This window comes from Cannabis sativa, unplaced genomic scaffold, assembly GCF_029168945.1.
Source record: "Cannabis sativa cultivar Pink pepper isolate KNU-18-1 unplaced genomic scaffold, ASM2916894v1 Contig3, whole genome shotgun sequence".
NCBI lineage: Eukaryota > Viridiplantae > Streptophyta > Magnoliopsida > Rosales > Cannabaceae > Cannabis > Cannabis sativa.
The window spans coordinates 5757464-5783344 of NW_026870039.1; the positions used below are offsets into that span (position 1 = coordinate 5757464).

Here is a 25881-nt window from a genome sequence, read left to right on the forward strand (position 1 = left end):
AATAGTCACAGCCAGAGAGAACAACATCAGATTCAACAACAGAGTAAAAGAGAGCCTTTTGGCTAAGAGTTGTTATCTCCATGTGAGCTCCTCCTAGAGATGTTCATGTAAAAGAAAAGAGAGTTTGTTAGTATCAAAAGAGAGAAAAAAAAAACAGAGAGAAATACAAAGAGTTGTAAATCAAAAGTGTAACCTTTGTTTGATGATTAGTGGAATCAAGCTGAGGGCTTGACGGAGAAGTAGCCGGTTGTTTTGGGCGAACTCTGAAATCAAATTGGTGTCTCCATCTTTACCATTTCTGTTTGTATTTCTTACCCTAATCTCTATATTGTTTATTTTTGTGTTTGTGTGTATTTGTGTTCTTGAGACTTTCGGGTTTGGTGAGATTTTGGCCGAAAGTTGAAGAGTGGCTGTGTGTTTTTTGGGTTTGTATTTTCGGGTAGAAAATATAGCAAGAAGAAATAAGAAAAACCTAGAAAACCCCATTTTTTCTTTGCTTCCATTTAGAAGAAGAAAAGAAAAATAAAATACCCCCTTTGAACCCTAACCCGTGGCTGTGTAAAGAAAGAAAAGAAAAAAGAAACCTCGTTTTCTTTGGCTGCTTTTGATTGTGTGGACCGAACCACTTGTTGGTTCAAATTGATGGTATATCAAGTTTGAATATTAAGCTTGCTTCTTGTTGGGCTTTTAACTTTGGGCCTGAAATAGATATAGCATTATTGTGTGGATGCATAAAATAAAATAAATTTAGAAAAATACCAATTTGCATACTATTGTATTATGGGCTATTTACAAAAATATGGGAAAATAAAGATGTGTTTTAATATATATGGCATAAAAACTTAATCACCCTAAATATGGCATTTTTTTTAAAAAAAAACTTACAAATATGGGAAAAAGTCATAAGGAATGCCATAAAAAACTTTAAATTTGTGTTTCTTTTTATTTTTTTTTTCTTTTTTTAAAAAATAAAACACTAAAATAAATAAAAAATGATCTCAACTGTAGATGTTATTTTTTTTTTACAGAAATTAAACTTGTTTTTTATTTAAACTACTATTTATTTTTTTTCTTTATTTTTTTGTTAAAAACTAATTATTTCATTAAAAGCAGCAGAAAAAAAAACCAGTTTCATCAACATCATCTTGAAAAAAAAAACAATATAAAAAATATAATCTAAAAATAATACAAACTTTAAAAATTAGTTTCATCAACATTGAAAGAAACTAATAATTTCATTAAAAGAATAAAAAAATAGTTTCATTATGTTATTACAAATTTTTTATTTTAAGTTACTTTTTTATTATTTTGTTACTAGGTTTGAAACTTACACTTATATTTTTTTTTTAATATTGGTATGCATGGTGTGTTGTTTTGATTATATTTGTGATTAGTTTTTTTTTTTTTTTTTTTTTTGTTTTTGTTTTTTGTATTTTTGTATTTTTGTGTGTGTGTATTTTTTTTTTTATTTGATTGTCTGATGAAACTGGTTTCAGTTAACTTTATAATTAATATTTATATTTTGTTATGATTTTTTATAGCGTCAAAACTGGTTTCACAAGTCGAAACTGGTTTCATAGGTTTTAACTGTTCTATAATGGGGTTGCTCTATTTTTATGATATTATTGTATTTTTTTTAGTTTGTATAAAACTAGTTTTATTATTGTATGATATTTGAACAAAAAAATTTATTTTATTTTAAATAATCAGTTTCTGACACACATATTATTTTCATAACTGGTTTTTTTTAAGTAACTAGTTTTGATAACTGATTTTCTTATTGTTGTTCACAATTGAGCTTAAAGTTTCAATTTTTATTTGAATATTTCAAGAAACTGGTTTTTATTTGTTTGTTTTTGTTGCTCCAGAATTCGCCCAAAATACGTGGACCAGTCGAGAGGAGACACGTGGATCAGATAACTGGTAAACATTTACTAAGTCTTTGTGCGCCACAAGGAAGCGCTGTTAGCATGGGTCCCGGAGGAGGCACCCGGAGTACAAGGTACTCCAGGAAGCTAGTATAGCGTGAAGGCTCTCCGGGATATGTCAGGTCTCTCCCGACCAATCAAGTCGCATTTAATGCTGCATGGGAAGAAGCGTGTTGAGACTGTAACACGCAATAAAGTCTGACGGCACAACCCCCGAACAGCAGCGCTACAGTAATGATCATTTAAGTCTAGCGACGGCTACTCTGCGAAGAGTCACGTTAATCACAAGGCAAAAAGGACATTCTTCATAAAAGCCCTATAGCACCTAGGGATTTGACCATGCATCGCCCATGGTATATTCATTGGAAATGCCCAACTTTATGGATACTTACAGATACATGTGTAAGAACAATTCTAGGGATTACCCCACCAAAACACTATAAATACCCCCTCAAAGCTCATTTAATGGGGTCGAGAATCTTGGTTTGCAAAAGAGCAAGGAGAGAAAATACTCACCAAGAACATTCTCTGTATTTAAGAGAAAGACATTCTCTCAAGTGTAGAATCTGTATTAAATACATCCATTAATAACAGAGACTCGTGGACTAAGGCTCATTAACGCCCCAACCACGTAAAAAATCTTCATCTCACTTTCTTACAGCTCTTCATTACAATCATATTTTAATAGTTGCCGAAAATCTCGGTCAACAGTTTTACTAACTGGTTTCTCATGTTCTACTTTTTTTTTTGTTATTCTTTTATGATTTTTATAGCATTTTTGTTTCTTTAATTTTCTTTGTTTCTTTGTTATATTTGCTACATAATGTATGTTTAAATCAATTCTATTTTTTGAGCAAGAAAATAAAAATTAAATGCCAAAATAAAGAATGAAGTTAGAAGTTTGATTATTAGGTATTGATATAATATTTATATGTTCAAAACTGGTTTTTAATTTTAGTATCGTTTGTAAAAATTTAGTTACTAGGCATTGTGTATATTTCATTATGTTATTGATGAAACTATTTTTTTTTTCCTATTTTAATGAAATAATCAGTTTCTTTTAATATTGATGAAACTGGTTTTAAAGTTAGTATCGTTTTTAGATTGTAATTTTTTTTTCATTATCTTGTTGATGAAACAATTTTTTTTATTCTTTTAATGAAATTATTAGTTTCTTTCAATGTTGATGAAACTAGTTTTTAAAGTTTGTATTCTTTTTCAGATTATGATTTTTTATATTGTTTGTTTTTTCATGATGATGTTAATGAAACTGATTTTTTTTTCTGCTGTTTTTAATAAAATAATTAGTTTTTAACAAAAAAAAAAATAGCAGTTTAAATAAAAAAAAAGTTTAATTTATGTAAAAAAAAATAAGATACAAAAATGTACACTAATTATATATATTCATAGGTTTTAACAATTCTGTAATGAGGTTGCTCTATTTTTATGATATTATTGTATTTTTTTAGTTTGTATAAAACTAGTTTTATTATTGTATGATATTTGAAGAACAATTTTTATTTTATTTTAAATAATCAGTTTCTGACACACATATTATTTTCATAATTAGTTTTTTTTAAGTAACTAGTTTTCATAACTGGTATTTTTATTGTTGTTCACAATTGAGTTTAAAGTTTCAATTTTTTATTTGATTATTTCAAGAAACTAGTTTTTATTTGTTTGTTTTTATTTTGGTTGTTTGACTAACTGGTTTCTCACATTGTTCTGTTTTTTTTTTTTGGTTATTCTTTTATGATTTTTATTGCATTTTTGTTTCCTTTTTTTTTTTTCTCTTTGATTTTAATTTATGTTTCTCTTTGTTATATTTGCTACATAATGTATGTTTAAATCAATTCTATTTTTTGAGCAAGCAAATAAAAATTAAATGCCAAAATAAAGAATGAAGTTAGAAGTTTGATTATGAGGTATTGATATAAAATTTATATGTTCAAAACTGGTTTTTAAATTTAGTATCTTTTGTAAAAGTTTAGTTATTAGGCATTGTGTATTTTTCATTATGTTATTGATGAAACTATTTTTTTTCCCTATTTTAATGACATAATTAGTTTCTTTTAATATTGATGAAACTGGTTTTAAAGCTAGTATCGTTTTTAGATTGTAATTTTTTTCATTATCTTGTTGATGAAACTGTTTTTTTTTATTCTTTTAATGAAATTATTAGTTTCTTTCAATGTTGATGAAACTAGTTTTTAAAGTTTGTATTCTTTTCAGATTATGATTTTTTATATTTTTTTTCATGATGATGTTGATGAAATTGGTTTTTTTTTTTCTATTGTTTTTAATATAATAATTAGTTTTTAACAAAAAAATAAATAGTAGTTTAAATAAAAAAAAAACAAATTTAATTTCTGTAAAAAAATGAGATACAAAAATATACACTAATTATATATATATATATATTTATATATATACAAAGAAAAAAAAATAGTTTGAGAAAAAAAATTAAAAAAAAAGAGAGAGACTCAAAAAGAAATTAGAAAAAAAGATAAAAAAGAAAATTAGAGAGAGAGAAGAGAAAGAAAGAAAAAAAAAATCAGCAACTGAAATTATAAATGTAATGTTTGAAAAGAAAAAAAGGTTAGTATTTGGTGTAAATTTTCTAAATAAAAAGAAACCCTAAAATGTAAATGTAAAATAAACTAAAAAAAATAAAATTAATTAAGTTAGAAACAAAAATATGAAATATGGGTATGGATAATAAATTTACAAAAATATGGCATATCAAATACCATAAAAAGTCTTAAATGTGAAAAAATGCCATTGAAGATTGACAAACCTATAAATGCCATATTTTTGTAACTTTTTTACAAAATTCCATATTTGATATAATTTTCACTTGTATTATTTGTTTCTTTAAGTGTGTTGGTTAGAACAATCATTTCCAACAGCTCCCTTAAAAAGAGTGACTTTAGCTGAGAAACTAACTTAGAGTGATAAGTCTCTAAACTCCATTTGCAGAAAGGGCCTCCACTCACTCTGTTTATGATCACTCGAAGCATTTATGGACATAATATAATCTGTTGTTTAATGCTGAATTACTGACGGCTATTGTTGGAGCTATATGAATCCAGTATTTCTATTGACTAACTCAAGCATTTATATTGAAAACTTTACCAAACAATTGCTCAAAGAACAATGATCATGTGTGAAAAGAGCTTCCTCTTTAACGTTTATAGTATCAAATATTTGTAATGTTTGTATCAATCTTCAATTGTTTAATTTGGGATGACTGGTGAGCAACTCATCAAAGACATTCTTTCAATCCCAAACAGTTCATTGCATTCTTGTACAAAATAAACTTATAAAATTTGAACCTATATAGCTTATTAGGTACCCAACTAAAATAAAATAACAAAATATAGAATGACCTTAACCTTTAACAAAGTCAAAACCTAAAATTCACTTGTAGTTTCTCTTACAAAACTCCATCCAACAAAGATTTGCTATTGAGAGTTTCAACCTTAGACTTGATAGAGCTAACAGTCTCATTCAGAACAGAAGATTTCAGCTCCAATTCCCTCAGATAAGCTCTGGTCTCTGCAATTCGCTTCTTGGCTTCAAGAACCTCCTTTTCTTTCAAAGTCAAATCCGCCATCTGAGATTCTACTTGTTTCCTAGTCGTTTCCAAGTCCTGCTCACAGTTTGTCTTTGCCACTGCAATTGCATGATGCTGACTAATCAACTCAATGGTTTCTGCGCCTTCACTCAGCACACGGCGTAGCCAAGCAACATCGATCCCTGATGACTCAACATCCTTCAGAATGGCCAACATTTCTTTGACTTTGGACTTTGTCAGCTGCATAATTTGAGTGGACTCCAGTTCTTGAACCACAAAGCACACACATTCCAAATAATAAGAACGCATAGCAATTGATTCTAGTTGGCAACTTGCTGCTATGTCCCCATACTTGTCAAAAATCGACTGCAAAATGGAAGATAACCTTCCCTTAACTCGATATTTTCCCACTGACACACTAGCATCAGAAATTACTGATTGAGCTTCTTCATCATCACTCTCTTGGAAACCATGAGGTACACCAGTGAAAGTAAAGCTGGATTCAGAGGGTGAACCAGTAGTTCCTTCTCTTTTCTCATTCATGACAGGAGATGAAACTGCCTCTGTCATTGGCTGATGGTTTTTCTCCTCTTTCTGATGTATTGGTTGTTCAATGGCAATGGAGTTGACATCTTGTTTCGGAGGATCTTTGGTATAATCAGGCTGCCGAGGAGAGGTACATGATTAGAAAGAGAATTGGTAAGAAATGTGAGTGTGTGGGTGTGTGTGTTCAATATGAATTTCAGCTTACCATCTTGAGAATTTCAGTCATGGATATTGGATAAGAGTTGACGTGCTTCTCATCATAAGGAGACTCTTCAGCATGAATTTCTCCAGAATACGTCTCCGAAGAAGAGTAGTTCTCCCCATTTTGTGATCCAAGCTTTTCTGTAGAATATATGCGTTTTGGAGGCAATGAAGCACTGTTGTTGAAAGCTCTATCTCTTGCGGGTGCACTGTCAGGCTCTCGAGGCGGTGGCATTGATCGAGATTCTTGCATCTTTTTCTTTCCCAACTTCATGGGAAGATCAAGAATGGAGCCTGTAATTAAATGGAACATAAAACAATCATTTGTTGAATGGAAGCCAATGGTATGTTATTTGTGTTAACCCATTGCATTTGTCAATTGTTACATAATCAGAGGACTATAATTTCACAAGGAAAAGAGATCAATCAACATGCAAAGGTTAGTATTACTTAGTTCTCTTCACTCAACTTTTGCTCTCTATCTAGTCATTTGGGAAATTTATTTAAAGAAAGTTTATGGGGTTCAAAAAAAGGAGATAGAAAAAGGGGTTAAAACCTGGTTGGTTTATATCTTCTTTTCCTCCAGCTTTTTTGAGGCAATTTTCATTACACTCATGGTAAGGATTAGATGCCTTAGGGCATGCTCGGCCAACAATTTTATCTTCATATCTTTTGTTCAGACCACCATCTTTTATAACACTGCCATTATCTTTAACAGACAAAAAGAAAAAAGGAAATCCAATATTGTTGTCCCATGTTCAGAAATGGTTTAAGAAAAATATCACAGCAACAAACTCTGATAGGAATAAAACATATTCTTTTAAAACTCAATAACATTTTTAATCAATTGACCAATAACCAAGAATTGTTGTACAAAAACAAAAGCTAAAGCAATACATGTTAATAACTAAGTGAAAAAGCATTGTGCTAGAGCCATGAAAATCAGGGAGAACAATAACATTTTGGTTTGTTTGTATAGCAAATATGAAGAGAGTACATGAGAGAGAAGAAAAAATTGAAAATGGAAAATAACCTGATTTCTTTTTTTCCGTGCGGACCTTTCCTTCTGCTATTCTCTTCAAGCAAGCTTCAGTGCATTCATGATAAGGATTAGGTGCATAATAGCAATCAGAACGTACTTTTCCATTTGAAGTCATCTCTCTTTTGTTGAATTTACACTTGTGATAATCCTGCAAAATATTCTGTAAAAACAACACCAAATTCAATTCAATTAGCATATGAGGACAAATTTCTTCGATTTGGGATTAATATTCTATAGTCATTTTTTAATATGAACTTTCAAGTAACAAATAACAGGGAAGGAAAAAATAACCAAATCTTGAGAAACCATTAAACAACAGATGCTGAAAGTATATACCATCCACAAAATCAAGAGAAATTCAAAAATCAAAATCATTGGCAAGAAAAATATTTATATATATAATTATATTTTCATTACAGTTCATAGCAACCAAACATTAAACAGAGCAAAAGTCTTAAGCCATAGCTCTATGGTAAGTCTCAATTCGAATCAATATATATTATACAATATTGTTTAAAGACTTGTACGAAAAACTTAAAAAAGATAATAAGAAGATCTTCAACATGTACAGAAAAACTAATTACCTAAAATAAAAAGAATGAATAAATCCACAAAACCTCAACAACAAAAAAAGGAGCAGAGAGTCTGAATTAATAATCTTAAAAAAAAAAAACCCACCTGATAAATATTAGGATCTGATAATGGAATAAGAGCAGAGTTTGATGAACAATAACAAAGATGCAGATGGTTTGGTACTGGTAATGATGATGATGGTGCGTAGTTTCTTGACTACGAGATATGAGTGTATCTGTATGACTAGAAATATAATATACTATTAATTGGGAATAAAAGAAATTGATATTTCAAATTCCAACTACAAATATATAAAAAAAAAAATAGAAAACAAATAAAAGAAAAAGAGGCAAAGCTCTTAACAGTGCAACACCTTCTTCGTCGTCTCATTCATACATGACGCACTGCGTTGCCGTTCTTTGACTTTGGAAAGACAATATTGTCAAACCACCATTACTTCTTATTTATTTATTCATTTCATTATTACTTAGGATTCGGACCACTTTTTTATTTATTTATTCTTTTTTTTTTTAAATAAGGTAACATTATTTAAAAATATAATATAATATTTTATTTTATTTTTTTATATTATTTTTAACATTGTTATTTCTAAAAATATTTCAATATATATTATAATTACAGTCTCACACATTATTATTTAATGTGTAATGTAATTTTTAATTATAATAACTTTTTAACTTCAATTTTTTATTAAAAAAATAAATAATATCAATATTATAACATAATATTTATGTAAATTTTTAAAATAATATATTTTTTTCTAATAATATAATATTTTAATATTTTACCAGATAATATAAACATATCCTAAACCCCCTCTAAAATTTTATTAGAGATGCTTTTATGTACCTTCATTTCCCTATTCTCTTTCTCAAAATAAATAATGATAATATGAGATGCTGTACCTTCTAGAAAGATTCATTTCTCACTAACACCAATTAATAGATATAAAAAATTAAAAAAATAGGAAATTCCCTATTTTGTTTTTATTGTTGTAAATAACACTATAATAATAGTGGTACTATCTAAAAAAATAAAAGTTTACTTTTGAACTTCGAAAATTCAACTCTGAACTTCAACCATAAGAATGTGTCGTCGTGGCCCTCGTGGCCCTATTTATCACCATACATACATCAAGATGTTACTCGTTTTTTCTTTTCGTTTCTATTTTTTTTTTCTCATATAAGCAAAAGTAGCCTACATCACCTTTTGTCTTGCAGAAAGTCACAACAAGCAATATCAAAAAACTTGTCTTTTGTGTTTGGATTAAAATGCAAAAGCTTTTATTTGGTTGGGAAATTTTACTTAATTTAAGTTAACTTATATTAGTATAGGAAAGTTTTATTCACACCTCATAAAATTATAAATAATTTAATAATTTTTATTTTATATAAAATATATATCTTTAATTTATAAAAAAAAATTATCCTTCTAATATTCTTAAAAAATACACTTATAAAATAAAAATTAATTTTTTTAAAAAAATATTAAGACAAACAATTAAAATTAAATATTATATGAAATGAAATTAAAAAAAAAAGTATAAATGATTTTTTAAATAATGTGAAAATAAAATTAAAATAACTATTTATATTTAGAGAAAATAATGTGAAAAGCAACTTTTAGAAAAAAAATAATTAAAAGTAAACTTTAGAGATTAATTAAAATTAAGTTTAATTTTTTTTAAAAAAAAAATGGGATGTACTAATAATTTTACGGGGTATAAATAAAATTTTCCTATAAAAGGCTAAGATTTCATCAAACCTAATTCTACCCCTCATTTCAAACACTTACCCTCTCTCTCTCTCTCTCTCTCTCTCTCTCTCTCTCTCTCTCTCTCTCTCTCTCTCTCTCTCTCTCTCTCTCTCTCTCTCTCTCTCTCTCTCTCTCTCTCTCTCTCTCTCTATGAACTCACCCTAAGGACTCAACCCACCACCACAACCTTGATCCCTTCTCTTCACGACCACAGACCCAACGACCCACGGACCCCATGACAATTGCGGACCCAATGACCTCCATCGTCCACGGCTTCTCCATCGACAATGTCGCCAAAGGTAAATATTATTTTTGTTTTTGTTTTGTTTTTTTTTTTTTTTGCATGATTTAGGATTAAAATATATGAAATTATTGATATGTTTATTTAGATTTAGGGTTAACGGTCTTTGATTTTTGAGTTTGGATTAGATTTAGGGTTAGAATGGTCGGACATGTGTTTTAGGGAAAATTTTAATTTTTGGCCTGGTCTGGTGCAAGCCCGATGTATTTTTTGTTATTAAAATAGGATAAAGGTTGAAGACAATAGCCCAATGTAGGCCTTATGCTGGGCTTGATATAGGTCCCGATAGTGTGCCTAAGTTTTATGCTTTTATTGTAAGGCTCGATTGGACCGATGTATGGTCCGATATGAGGCCCAATGTATGGTCACAAAATAGCACAAAAATAGACACATTATCGAGCGTAGCATCGGGCATAATAAAAAAGCATAAAACTTAGACACACTATCGAGCCTTATATTGGGCCCATCATTGGGCCTACATCGAGCTATCGTCTTCAACTTTTATTCTTTTCCAACAACAAAAACATATCGGACTAGGCCAAAAAACCAAAATTTCTCCAAAACACATATCCGACCATTCTAACCTTAAATCTAACCCAAACTCAATAATCATGCAAAAAAAAAAAAAAAAAAAAAAAAGATACTTACCTTTGACAACATTGTCGATGGAGAAGCCATGGTTGATGAAGAAGTTGTTGGGTCTGTGGATCGTTGGGTATGTGGTGGTCGTGGAGAGAAGGGACCGAGATTGTGGGAAGTGAGTTGTGGGTCGAGTCATTCGGGTGAGTTTAGAGAGCAAGAGAGAGAAGGGAGGAAGAGAGAGAGTCAAGTGTTTGAAATGGGATGGGTAAAATTGGTTTTATGAAATGTTAGCCTATTCTACCAATATGGGTTAACTTAGGTTTAAGGAAATAATTTTAATCCAATAAATGCATAAAAAATTATATTTCCCATTTGTTATCATAGTTTTTTTTTTTTTTTTTTTTTGAAAGGATTATCATAGTTATTTAGATTAAAAGAGAGGTGAAAAAAAGTGAAAAGTAATAACTTAAATTCAGCAGTCAACACTCGTCTACTCACTTTGAAATGTTTTACTAAAATTTTAATTCTCTTTTAATTTTACCAAATACATTTACATTATTTAAATATTAGAAACATAATAAAATAAAATAATTATTTCAAGAATAAACAAAAATAAAAGGTTAAATAATATAAAATATTGTACCTCATAAATAGTTGTAAATAGTTTGGAGCAAGTAGCTAAAAAAGTTCAGATGGAGAAAGGCTTAAATTGTTTGATGGAGAACGAAAAGATTTTAGTTATTAATATTTCTTTTTTTATTACATCTTAACTATTATAAAGGAGCACTTCCAACAACTTGAGTGGAAAACGTCTTTGATAGGGTTGAGTAGAATTTTTTCAAAGCTATTATTCTCCATTTTGGTTTCCCTGCTAGGTTTGTCTCTCTCATTTTAAACTGGATTTCCACTGTCTCCTTTAAAATCCTGGTCAATGGCTGTCTCTCTTAAAGTTTCCATCCTTCTAGAGGTATCAGGCAAATGGACCCCCTTTCTCCTACCTCTTTCTGTTGGTCTCTGAAGGCCTCTCTGATGTCATCCGTGCTCGTATGTGTGCTAATCATTTTAAGAGTTTTTCTATATGCAGAACTGCCCCTGTCATCTCTCACTTGTTATTTGCAAATGATAGCCTACTATAAAGTCATCTCTCACTTGACCTCTATAATAATGTCACTGGTTAGTCTGTAAACTTTGACAAATCCTCTATCCTTTTCTCTCCAAATACTAGCTTATCTGATAAAAGTATTTTTTACAATAATTAGGGCTGTCTAATAAGGATTTTATCAGCAAATACCTAGGAGTTCATCAGTGTTGGTAGGCTTAAAAGTTCTTTTCACTATCTTCTGCAAAGTGTTAGTTCTAAGATCAATAGCTAGAATGGGAAGTTCTTCTCCATGGCTGGGAAAGAATCTCTGCTCAAAGTTACAGTCCAAGTTATCCCTTCTTATGCTATATCTTGTTTCCGTCTTCCCATGACTACTTGTAAAATCCTGGAGAGCCTTATGGCTAAATTCTGGTGGAGTTCTAGTGTTAACAAGAAAAAAAATCATTGGAAAAATTGGCCATCACTCTGTGTTTTTAATTTTTTTAGTTGGTTGGGTTTTAGATCCATTGACCACCACAATGAGGCTATGTTAGTTAAGCATGTTTGGAGGATCTTTCTTAACCCTTTGTCTCTTTTGTCTGGATTTTATTTCAAAAATAATGATTTTCTCCATGCGTCCAAAGGTCATTGCTCTTCGGCCAGTTGGAGAAGTATTATGTGAGGAAGATATGTGCTTTTGAAGGGTCTGATTTGGAAAGTTAGAAATGGAACTTCTATCTCTACTATTAGTTCCTGTTGGGTTCCCAACGTTAAATCTCTTCAATTTAAAGAAAAAATTTCCCCTTGATCACTCGGTCTCATATTTTATTCAGGATAATGATACATGGAATGTTGAAAGTCATAGACTTTACTTCCCTAAGGACATTATAGATGAAATCCTAAAGGTTCCTATTTTTCCAACTATGGAGGACACTCTCATTTGGGGATATCATCCCTCGAGCAATTTCACTGTCAATTCTGCATATCATCTTGCCAAGTCTTTAGTTTCTACTTCTTCTCCCTCTTCCTCTAACCCAGCTACTTTTAAAAACTGGTGGAAGCTGATTTGGTCTTTGAAAATCCCATGTAATGACTACATTTATAATATGGATTAGTAAAGACAATTAGCAATAATTATTGATATTTTTATAGTCATTTGTGAATTATATATGAATTATGTTAGTTTTACAATTTTTGCTCAACGACAATGGAAAATGCAATGGATGACTATTTTAATCACATGGGTAAGTCTAGAATCTTATTTCTTAGTGGGATGTATATTGAAGAAAATAGAATACCGGGTTTGAGCGGGATTATGGTTTTTGACCATTTTACCCCTTGACTTTATTTTGCTTAAGGTGTAAGTAAAAGGGCAATTCAGTAATTTGTCAAGTGTGGGATTTGGTGGCTGCCTAGGGGAGTGACACCTAGTTATTTATTTTTAGCAAGGGTTTAATTTATTAAATCTTATTTCATTTAGAGGAAAAACTAAGAAAAGCCAAAAAAAAATCAAATAACACCCTCTCTTTCCCTTCTCTCTCTTTGAATCAGCAAGAACCATGGGGTTTGTTGCTGATTTTTTGTGTTTTCAGCAAGAATTTGTGGAGGTCTTAACCAAGGTAAGTCGTAGACACTCTTTGTTTATGAATTTCTCAAGGTTTTAGTTGGTTTTGACTTATGAGTTTAGGGAATAGGGGTTGTTAGGGTTTGATTAGGTTATGGTAAGATTTTTAAGTCCATTTTAAGTTGATTTTGAGTTCTTGATGTTGGATTTGATGTATTGTGATGGAATTGATTCTGAGTGTTTTTCTTAGTTCTGTTGCTTAGAAAATATTGTGGAAGGTTGTTTTAGGTACCCTGGAAGGTTTGGTGGCATTTGGATAAGTTTTGAGCAAGTTTGGTGTTGTTTAGGGAAACTTGGTGCAAACTGGTAACTGGTTTTCCAGAACCTGTAAAACTGGTTAACCGGTTTTGGTAGATTCCCCAAACAACTCGTTTTCTCAATTCTTGCCCATTTCAGTGCCTTAGTTGGGTGTTTCCCTGTTTCCTAGGTTATTGTAGTTCCTATTTAGAATAACAATACCTTAAGTTGTAGGTTTAAGTTTTCCGGATTAGGATTTTGACATGTGATTTACCAGGTTATGTTATGTGATTAGGGCATCCATCTAGCATGAGACTTTCCGTTCAGGTCGACCAACTCACTTAAATTCAGAAAGAAGGTAAGAACTATGTATAATATGTGATATGAATATGCGAATGTATGTATGTGTTAATGTATATGCATGCTTGTTATGATTGTCACACTACCAATACTTGTGAAAATGGTACAGAGTGCATTGGTATAGTGTATATTGTTAAGGAGTACATTACGGTGATACCAGCACAAGTACAGAAAAGTACAGGGTGTGTGTGGTATATCACTCAGGGGTACTCAGGGTACGAAAGAAACCCTACCAGCACTCGTGCAATGAGGTACGTAGTGTATGTGGTACAGTGGTTGTACCCTAGTATGAAACGTTCTTACTAATCTGTTAAGCCTTGTAAATAGGTCTATGGGCGCCTAGATACAAGTCAATATTATATGATATATTATATGCTATTCTTACTGAGTGTGTTGACTCACATTTCTACTTCAATGTGTAAGTAAAGGAAAGGCGAAAGTTGAGTATGAGTGAGCCTGAGCTGTGATGGGATTGTACATGTCCGGCAACGCGACCTGGAGTGTTCGATCTCGGGACATCTGGGGTTTCCATTTTGTAGTCGCTATGCGACCTGACATTTGTATTTTGTATATTTTTGTAAAAGTTTAACAACGGGACCCGACACTTGTAAATATTTTATTAAAGTTTATAAAATTTCATAGTTATCATTAAAAGTTTTAATTTGTCACGATTTTCGAGAAAATTCTGTGATTAGCAAAGATAGCACCGCAATTGAAAAATCATTATAGCGTCCCTTAGCATTAGGGCGTTACAATTTCGGTATCAGAGCTGCCAGGTTTGTTTACCGAAGTTTTCTAAGACATGTACAATCTTCATCGGAGAAAGCTCGTCTCACGGTTCAATAAGCCTGTACTTTTTTAGTATTATAAGTGATTATCGAAGCATGTTATGAAGCATATTAGATTATGGTTATCTATTTTAAATGCATTTCCTTAAAATCTATAAGTGCGGTATTAAGTTTTATGATCGCTGTCTAACCTGCCTCGCTTATGGGTTCGCGAGCTAAATCCTATTAAATGGACACCCTACAAAATACAAGGAATCAGGTTAATAGGGTCGAGACTGGAGGCGGATAGGGAAATCAAATTTCCCAGAATCCTCGTGGTCTCGGCTGTGGCCGTGGCAGAGTTGAGGGTGGTCATCATGTGAATCCACCAAAAGCTCCTCCAGATTGGGACCAGAGATCGCGAAAATGCAAGATCGTATTTGCCAGCAAGATGAAGAAATTTTGAGGCTAAGGCATCAGGGTCCTCCTGCAGTGCCTCCACCGCAAGCTAAGGTTGTTATAGTGTTGAAAATATTTTACCAGGATCTAAATTTACTACCAAGTATGTTTTATTAACATCCTAATATGAATTCTAAAACAATGAAATAAACACATAAGAGTTTAAGAAAACCTTACATTGGGTGCAGCGGAATATTATGACTCCTTCTATTCAGATCTCTAGCCCTTGATTCCTTTCTGTAGCAGAGCATTATCAAGATCTGAATCTGGATCTCTTTCTCTCCTTCTTTGATGCTGATTTTCCACAGTCTTACATACTATGATTGAGGTACCACTTGATGTGTGTGGGCACTACTCTATCACTTAGATGGATTTCGAAAACAGAGAAGAAAGAGAGAGAGGGAGTGGCGGCTTCAGGAGTGTTTGAGTGAAAGAAAATAATGCAGTAATGTGTGTGTGAAACCTGAAGCCTTTACCTTCTATTTATAGAATACCACATAAGGTTAAGGTTGAATTACTTGGCATTTAAAAATGAAAAATAAAATGATAAAAGGGAAGCAAAGTGGCCGGCCATAGCAATATGGAAACAAGCCTCTCACTTTTGCAACTTTCCTATTTTATCATTCCTAGTTTCCCATTCTCCAAAATTGCCAATTTTCTCATTCAACCACATAAATGTCAAATCTAATTATTTAATAACTATAATTAATTATTAAATAATATATTGTCATTTATTTTATTTATTAATAAAAACTAATCAAAGTTTCCCAATTAATAAATATACCCTATAAACTCTCTATTTACTGTTTTACCCTTACTTAGTGAAAATTCATAAAGTAGACTTAGTCTAACTTTAGAATTATAATTGATTAATCAAAATCAATTAACTGAGTCTTACAAGCAGTATGGTCTCAACTTGTATGGGGACCATGGGTCTATATAACCGAGCTTCCAATAAGTCCAACCGAATTTACCAAGTAAATTCCCTAACTTATTAATTCCTTATTGAATCCACTCTTAGAACTTGGAATTGCACTCTCAGTCATATAGAACGCTCTATATGTTCCACGATATAGATACGTCATTAGTTATCCATTGTTATAATCCTAATTTGATTAATGATCCTCTATATAGATGATTTACACTGTAAAGGGATTAAATTACCGTAACACCCTACAATGTATTTTATCCTTAAAACACTTAACCCTGTATAAATGATATTTTAGCTAAGTGAAATGAGTACTCCATCATTTATTTTCGTTTGATTAAGCTCGAAGGAAATCATCCTTTACTTTCTATTCCCCAGATAGAAGTTATAGATTCCATATTTATGTTAGCGCTCCCACTCAATTGCACTACCGTGTTCCCAAAATGTACGTATCACCCTGACCCAAAAGTATGCTTAACTAACAAATCAAAGAACACGAATAACACTCTTGAGATTGAACCTAATCATATCAGGATTAAGATCATTTGATCTAGGATCAACAGGTGATATTGAATTGAATAGATATTACGGTAAATTCTAATTTATCTAATCAAAGTTTAATATCGGTCCCTTCCGATGTATACTCCATACATTCGATACTGGTAAACTTTGCCAATGTCCTGGAAAGGACATAACACTTTTCCAAGGTGTAAGAATACCTATCGCTGATTATATCATGTCAGTCTAAATCCAGTGTTCTGACAAATCAGGGAATAAACTTTCGAAAATATAATTAAAATTATATTCCACTGTGCTGACAACACTATAATCATTAACAAATTCATATGTTCTGGACTTAAATAGAATTCATACATTATATATAATCATGAAATAAATCATGTGAACCATGCAACATAAAATGTTATTTCTGATCTTTATTAATAAGTGAATCTGATTATATTGAAATGAGTTTTATTTAGGGCACAAAACCCAACATATAGTTCCTATGGTGCCAGCAGAACAACTTGTTGCTGGCAACTGTATGGAGCCACTATATGAGAGGTTCCGCAAGCAAGCACCTCCAGTGTTCTTGGTAGGGGTGTGCCAAAAGTCATCTAATCCAATTACAATCGACCGACCCAATCCCAACTGATTTAATAGAATCAGATATTCAATCATAATTGGATCGGATCCAATGTAAATTTTGAAAATCCAATCGGATTGAATCAGTTGTTGGATGGGACATCCGATCCAATGGATAACCGACCAAATCGATCCAATTATCATCCAATGGTCATCCAATTATATTTATATATCTTTAAAATACATTTATAATTTTATATATTTAATATATTTTATTTAAAAATATGTATTAATTGATTTATTATACATTTAACACATGAGATTAAAGAAAAAAAATCTTAGATTTAAAATATTAATTTCCATCTTCCTAAACGCTATTAAATTTGTAAATACGTATTGAATAAATTTATTTTTTAACAGTTTTATCATTAGATGATGAGAATTAGGTTGGACTAAACTAATGTTTATTATATATGTTGGATTATTAAGTTTTAAATTATATTTTTTTGTATATGTTTTTCTTTTTAATGAAATTAACTTGAATGGTAGCTAAAATGGATTGGATGAATCCAATCCAATCCAGTAAAAAACCAGTCAATGCATCCAATAGTTGTAACTGATCCAATCCAATACATTCATTGGATCGGATTGGATCAGATGACTCAATTTGATTGGATTGGATCGGTTGGGTCCAAATCCATTAGATGTGATCCAATGAACACCCTTAGTTTTTGGGAGGTCCAGATGTGATGAAGGCTGAACAGTGGCTCATAGTGATAGAAAGAATTCTGAATTTGATGGGGTCGTTGGAAATGATCAGGTGACCTGCGCAACTTTTTCAGTTCCAGGAAGACGCTCTCGTGTGGTGGGAATTGGTGTCCCTCACCTGAGACGTCACTGTCATGACCTGGGAGGAGTTCCGAGATTTATTCAATGCCAAGTATTACAATGAGGCAGTCCATAGTGCTAAGCGAAAAGAATTCACAGAATTGGTGCAGACTGAGGGTATGTCGGTAACTAAATACACAACAAAATTTGATTGTCTAGCCAAGCTCGCCTCGAGTATTGTGCTTACAGACTTCAGCAAGAAAGAGAAATATTTGGCAGGTCTCAATGTAAAAATTAGACATTACCTGGTGATTACTACAAATGAGGCAACATCATATGCGAAGATGGTTGAAAAGGCTCTGCGAGCCGATGGTGCAGATAAGTTTCTTCAGGAGCCCCGTGTGACTCCGAGTGTTGGTGGGACCCCCACTCTTCCTACTCATGTCTATGGTAGGGATGGTGGTGATTCCACCACTGATCAAAAAAGAAAGGCTACCCCGACATCTGGTGGTTCAGGGCAGAGCAAGCGGTTCCGTGGGAACCAAGGCAGAGGTGGACACTAGGGTTACTCTTACCCTGAGTGCCCACGTTGTAAAAAACATCATCCGGGTGAGTGCAACCAGAAGACATGCTTCTAGTGCGGCTTGGTGGGGTATTTCAAGAAAGATTTCCCTCAAACAAAGAAAGAAGAACATAAGCCAGAGGCAAACCCCTACCTGCTCGGGTGTTCGCCATCACTCAAGCTGATGCTGGAGCCAGTCCTTCTACGGTGACAAGCCAACTTCCTATCAGGAACTCCTTTTATACTATATTCTTTGATTCAGGAGCTACACACTCATATGTGGCAACACGGGTAATCGATCTTTTGGGTAGGCCATGTGATTTTATTGAAAGAGGGTTTTGAACCCTAATGCCTAGTGGGGAGTTGGTTATCTCTAATAGGCGCATTAGGTCTAAGCCAGTTAGGATTGAAGATTGGGAGTTGAGTGCTGACTTAATAGAGCTAGAATTAACAAAATTTGATATCATACTTGGGATGGATTTTCTGTCCAAGTATTCGGCCAGCATTGATTGCAAGCGGAAAATGGTAACTTCTTAGCCAGAGGGTGAGGATCCATTTGTTTATGTTGGATCGGTTCAAAGGTCTCGGATCTCGACTATTTCAGTGTTAAGGGCTAGAGATTTACTACATAGTGGATGTGTAGGATTTTTAGCGGTTGTGATTGACTCCAGCACACCCGAAACATTTGGGCCTGAGGTAGTCAGAGTTGTTAGAGACTTTTTCGACGTATTTCCCAAGGAGTTTCCGAGATTACTGCCACAATGAGAAATAGATTTTGTGATTGATTTGGCACCTGGAGTTGAACCTGTTTCAAAGGCACCTTATAGGATGGCTCCAGAAGAACTTAAGGAGCTAAAAATATAACTTCAGAGGATGCTTGATTTACGGTTTATCCGACCCAGTATATCGCCCTAGGGAGCTCTGGTTCTGTTTGTGAAAAAGAATGATGGTTCCCTTAGAATGTGTATTGATTATCAAGAACTGAACAAGCTGATGATTAAAAACAAATATCTGTTGCCCAGAATTGATGATTTATTCGATCAGCTTCAAGGAAAGACTGTGTTTTCAAAGATTGACTTGCGATCTGGTTATCACCAACTCAAAATTTGAGAAAAAGATATACCAAAGACTACATTTCGAACCAGATATGGGCACTATGAGTTTCTGGTAATGTCATTTAGATAGACTAATGCTCCAATGGCCTTTATGGATCTCATGAATAGAGTATTCAAGGATTTCCTCGATAACTTCATCATAGTATTATCGATGACATCCTCGTATACTCTCAGTCAGAAGAGGAGCATGAGCATCATCTTCGAATGGTATTACAACGCCTCAGGGATCATAAGTTGTATGCAAAGTTCAAAAAGTGTGAATTCTGGTTGTCAGATTTATCTTTTCTAGGGCATATTGTCAGAAAAGATGGAATTATTGTTGACCCAAGAAAGATTGATTCAGTGAAGAATTGGCCGAGGCCCTTGGATTCCGACAGGCAAGGGGCACTAAAACAGGAAGTTGACAAGTTTTTAGTCAACGATTTTATACGCGAGGTATTTTATCCCTTGTGGATAGCCAATCCTGTTCTTGTTCCAAAACCTGACGAAACTTGGAGAACTTGTATTGACTTCTCCGATCTGAATATGGCATGCCTAAAAGACTGCTTTCCACTTTCCAAGATCGACCAGTTAGTGGATGCAACTGCTGAGCACGAGCTTATGTTATTTATGGACGCATATTCTGGATATAACCAGGTAAAAATATACGTCCCATATCAAGAACATACAAGCTTTGTAACAAACATGGGACTCTATTGTTATAAAGTCATGCCGTTCTGACTGAAGAACGCTGGGGCAACATATCAACGACTAGTGAACAAAATGTTCGCAAGCAAAACAAGGCGAAATAAGGAGGTTTACGTCGATGATATGTTGGTGAAATCAGTACAGAGTAAGGATCATACCTCAGACCTCACGGAATGCTTTAAAATATTAAAAAAGTATAACATGAAGCTAAACCCAAAAAAATGTTCCTTTGGAGTCTCCTAGGGAAAGTTTTTGGGATTCATTGTTAACACGAGGGGTATTAAGGAAAATCCTGAAAAAAAAAAATCAAAGCATTAATAGGCATGCCATTCCCGACAAAACATAAGGAAGTACAGGCCCTGACAGGAAGAATGGAGGTACTTAACAAATTCATTTCGAAGTCAACTGATAAATGTGTGTCGTTCTCCAACATATTGCGAGGCAACAAAAAGTTCGAGTGGACAAAAGAGTGCGAAGACACCTTTCAGAGCATAAAAAGGCATCTCGCAATGCCTCCAGTTTTGGCGAAACCAATAACTGGAGAGACGTTATTTCTTTATTTAGCCATCTCAAAAGATGCGATTAGTGCATCTATAGTGCGAGAAGAGAGCAAGCACCAACAACCTATTTACTACGTAAGTAAAAGGTTACTAGGGACAGAATCCAGGTATCCCCCTCTAGAAAAACTCGCGTTATGCATAGTCCATGCATCTCGTAAATTACAGCCGTACTTCCAGGCTCACCCCATAAAAGTGTTAGCCGATCAGCCCTTGAGACAAGTTTTATCAAAACTAGATGCTTTTGGAAGATTGATAAATTGGTCGATTGAACTGGGGCAGCTCGACATAACATACCATCCTAGAACATCCATCAAGGGCCAAGCTTTAGCTGACTTCTTGATAGAAGGTATAACACCAGAAGAAATCCCACCTGATCAGCAAGACGCGGAAACCTAGAAGTTATATGTGGATGGTGCATCCAACAAACAGGGTTCGGGTGCAGGGGTAATATTAATATCGCCAGAAGGCTTTAAGTTTCACTATGCTCTGAGGTTCCAATTTGACGCATCAAATAACAATGCTGAATATGAAGCCTTGATTGCTGGCTTAAAGATAGCAGAGGCTTTAAAAGTCAAAAATCTCATTTGTCATAGTGATTCGCAGCTGATTGTGAACCAGGTCCTCGGGGAATACCAGGCCAAAGGCTTGAAAATGGAGAAGTATTTAGAGAAAGTTGAGAAGAACTTGGAAAGATTCGATTACTTTAAAATTGAACAAATTCTGAGAGAACAAAACTCCAACGCCGATGCCTTAGCAAAGCTGGCCCTGCAGAATGACCTGGATGAAGTAAATCTGGTTCCGGTAGAAATGCTGAGTGAGCCAAGTATATGTGAAACTGAAGATGTCGAGATGATAGATAGCTCTCCAGCATGGATGATGCCTATTATCAACTATTTACTCGACGTGCAACTTCCAAATGACAAAAATGAGGCACGAAAACTATTGTATACTGTGCCTCGCTACACAATGATTGAAGGCAAACTATATAGAAGAGGGTATTCAATGCCCCTACTTCGGTGTATTCCTCCCGCAGAAGCAAACAAAATCATTAGAGAAATTCATGAAGGCTTCTGTGGGGATCATGCGGGTTGGCAAAGCCTATCTAAAAAGATCATTAGGCAAGGATATTACTGGCCAACAATCAATAAGGTGTTGGGAATTATTTTACCAGGATCTTAGATCTACTCACAAGTATGTTTATTAACATCCTAAATATGAACTTTCTAAAACGATAAAATAAACACATATAAAGTTAAGAAAACCTTACATTGATGCAGCGGAATAAATGTCTCCTTCCACTCAGATCTCTAACCCTTGATTCCTTTCTGTAGCAGAGTATAATCAAGATCTGAGCCCGAATCTCCTTCTTCTTCAAGCTTTGATCCTTCACAGTCTTCCAATCTATGATTGAGTTACTGCTTGCTGTGTGTGGGCACTTACTCTTTCACTAGGGTCACGAAAAAGATGAAGGGAAAAAAGAGAGAGGTATTTCGGCCAAGGATAGAAAGTGGGAAGGCTCGGTTTTTCTGAAGAGAGAAATTTCTGTCAGAAAGCTTGTTGAAAACTTGTGATTTGACTGAGCCATCACTTTCTATTTATAGGCAACTACTAGGTCTAGGTTTAGAATTATTTGGCATTAAAATAATGAAAATAATAATTTGAAAAATCATCATTAAGTGGCCGGCCATATGGTGTTATTGGGCCTTACTTAATTTTGCAATTTTATCAAATTTTATCTCTATTTTCTCAAAAATGCCAATTTTCCAATTCTAACCTTTTAAATGCCAAAACTAATTATTTAATAACTAAAATACATTATTAAATAATATTGTCATTTAATTTAATTATTAATTAGACATATAAAGTCCATTAATAAATAAATAAACCTAGAAAACTCTTTTCCTTACAATTTCACCCCTGCTTAGTGAAAATTCATAAAATCAGACATAGTCTAACTTTAGAATTATAATTGACCAATCACGAATCAATTAATGAGTCTTACAAGCAGAATGTTCTCAACTAGAATGGGGACCATGGATCTATATGCTGAGCTTCCAATAAGTGAACCAAATTTACCAAGTAAATTCCTACTTATTAATTCTTCGTTGAATCCACTCTTAGAACTTAGAATTGCACTCTCAGACTTATATAGAGCATATTGTATGTTTCACGATACCAATATACTATCTCATTTAACTATTGTTATAATCTTATTGTGATTTAAAGATCCTCTATATAGATGATTTACATCGAGATGGGATTTCTTTTACCGTTCTCACCCCTCAATGTATTTTGCCCCTTAAAACACTTAGCTACCTGTAAATGGTGTTTAATAATCTAATAATTAGTCAGTTAAACAAGAGCTCGTCCATTTACTTCTATTTGCTAAGCTCGAAGGGAATCATCACTTGACTTTTATACACCAGAAGAAGCTATAGATTCCATATTTATGTTCAGCACTCCCACTCAATCATACTATCATGTTCCCAAAATATACGTATCACCCTGACCCAAAAGTAGGCTTAACTAATAAATCAAAGAACATGAATAGCACTCCTGAGTTGAGCCCAAGCATATCAGGATTTAGATTCTTTTCAATCTTAAGATCAACTACTGATATTGACTTGGAAAGATATGTATAACGGTAAGTTTGTAATATCTTAACTTAGTTGCAATATCGGTCCAGTCCAATGTATACTCCATACATTCGAAACTAGTATACTTTACTAATGTCCTGGAAAGAACATAACACTTACTCCAAGTGTAAGTACACATCATCGCTGATTATCACATTAGTGTAAATCCAATAACACTGATGAAACAGGGACCAAAACTTTTGATGCATATGATCACAATCACATTCCACTGTGTTGACGATACCGTAATTGTGAATAAACATATGATCTGGATTTAACTGATTTTGTGTGTATGAATGTCATAAACATATTAAACATATTAAACCATTAGCATGTAAAATTCATGCAAACATCAATCACTTCTAATTTCTTTTATTGATAACTAATCAGATTGTAAAGAGTTTTATTTAGGGCATAAAACCCAACAAACTCCCACTTGCACTAATATAAAACAAACTGCGCAAATAGGTCAATCTGATGTCTTGATCTTCAGATCAAGTGTAGTATATTTGAATCCACCCAAACTTCTGGAAACTAGTTCATAAATACACTTATGAAACATCCTTTACTATATGCTTTACTCATCAAGGGATACTGAAATCTTTACTGTTTTAAAAGTACATCTGAATTAACAGAAGACATATCTCTCATATTTTAAAATATGTAATTGAGATAATACAGTGTAGACTTTTCTTCAGTGATATAACTTTCTGGTATTTTCGAATAGACCAAGTAATAATTCTTCTCTGGTAGAGCTTGAATTATTATACAATAATTCCTCCACCCCCAAAGTAAGCACCATCTCATATAAATCGAAATTAGATGGTGAGATACAAAGACAACTGATACACAGTTCCTTAATATCTGACATATAGATCACTTACATAAATCCTTCTTGAATATCTTCTAATGTTCCCTATTTGATTACATCTCAAATAGCTCCCACTCAATAGCAGATGTCTGGTTAAATAATACTTTTAACCTCTGATTGTTTAGAGAGTTACCTAGTTGTGACTTTTGTGTTAGTCTGAAACTTTAAGTTAAGACTAAGTCATCAACATAGCAGACTAGTATTTGAAGTGAAAAATACATGCCAGAGATTGAAGTAATCAAAATTAAGATACCATCAAATTTTATGAGGATTAAGAATTCTATGTTCAAGTCATTCAAATGGACTGAACTAGAGTTCTTTATCTTATTCTCATAATTCTGATAAGCTATACCTATCCATGTGAATGGTTAGATTTGCTTTTCAGTAGTGTTCTTAAGTACCTATCACAATTATCAACCTAATGAAGATGGGTATAGAACTTTAAAATTCTCCCACTCAATTAAGGTAATGTGAAACTTTAACAAAGAACTTTCAAAGGTATCAAACTTTTACTTACAACAGTAAAATCGAAATGGAACATACAATCAAGATCAAGAATTTATATTGACAATAGCTGACTCATTATATTACTTCTATGTTTAAACAAGATATGTGTTTCATAGGGAATTGTGGAATATACTCCACCCCTAAGAATATACATATAGGGTACTATGGATAACCTCCACCCCTAAGTATATAGAGATTATGATCCACCCCTAAAGGTTGTAAAGATCATGATTCTCTAAGTGTGATAGAGTTTATGTGGAATTGAATACTATCCATAGTTCATTAGATATAAAAGATCGTTGAACTGCATAGTTTTCTTAACTTTTCTCCACCCCTATCAGATCATAAGATCCTTTTATTAAACAAATTCTTAATAATTGTATGAGAATTAACAATTATTGATAAACATAGAAATAATTTCTAATGTTTATATAATATAACTCTATGAAGAGTTGTAAATATTATAGAATTTGCATCAATAATAAAATCACTTACACATACAAACATACAAATATAATGTGGTAATAATTGATGAAGATAAATTAAATGAAGCTCAATCTCATAAATTGCAATAGGGAATTTCGAAAATAAAACTTTATTAATATTAAAAAAATATTGCAACAATATGAGAGAAACAGGGATAAATATCCCTAACTAAAATTTGAAATCCAAATTGTCTTTAAACTAAAACAATTAATTCAAAAAAAAAATAAATTGAAGAGCTTCATCTTCATCTGGACGATTTCACCCTTGGTCCAGCTTTTTGATCGAACTCAATTGAGTTCAAGTAGCTTGGCCTATAAGAAGAAGAAAACAAATAAACAAAGTTAGTCCAGAATCATAAATCCAATTGGATAATAATTCACTAAAACTCTTAAAGTTTATAAAAGGAAATACCTTGTTTCTTTGCAAGAAGTTTAGGACATTGGGGTTTCCAATGACCTTTTTCATTGCAGTGGAAACACTTTCCTTTAAGTGTAGCATCACCAGAAGGAGCAGCCTTTTTCATGGCTTTGGCTCGCTTCTTGGTGTTCTTCCACTTCTTCTTCG

The 25881-nt window shown here is 32.8% G+C and overlaps 1 protein-coding gene across 4 annotated transcripts; it reads right to left on the reverse strand.

Annotated features, from left to right (window-relative positions):
- Positions 1-5093: 5093 nt before the first annotated feature.
- Positions 5094-8345, reverse strand: LOC133033302 (uncharacterized). Of its 4 annotated transcripts, none has more exons than XM_061108018.1 (5): positions 8241-8345; positions 7286-7454; positions 6809-6961; positions 6257-6546; positions 5094-6168 (listed from the first exon to the last, which is right to left on the reverse strand). In XM_061108018.1, the coding sequence occupies exons 1-5, from the start codon at positions 8259-8261 to the stop codon at positions 5365-5367; spliced, it is 1437 nt and encodes a 478-aa protein (XP_060964001.1). In that variant the 5' UTR covers positions 8262-8345; the 3' UTR covers positions 5094-5364. The 4 variants fall into 4 exon arrangements, with proteins under 4 accessions (XP_060964001.1, XP_060964003.1, XP_060964002.1 ...); XM_061108020.1 differs by lacking the exon at positions 8241-8345 and adding an exon at positions 7973-8081; XM_061108019.1 differs by lacking the exon at positions 6809-6961 and having other exon boundaries at positions 8241-8343.
- Between the last annotated feature and the right edge of the window lie 17536 nt (positions 8346-25881).

Excerpts from the sequence above, each read along its gene's own strand:
- LOC133033302 (XM_061108018.1), bottom strand. The coding sequence starts at position 8,261 with ATGAATGAGACGACGAAGAAG. Across the intron at positions 6,962-7,285 it reads CACGGAAAAAAAGAAATCAG|ATAATGGCAGTGTTATAAAA; the intron begins GTTATTTTCCAT and ends TGTCTGTTAAAG. Across the intron at positions 6,547-6,808 it reads AGAAGATATAAACCAACCAG|GCTCCATTCTTGATCTTCCC; the intron begins GTTTTAACCCCT and ends ATTTAATTACAG.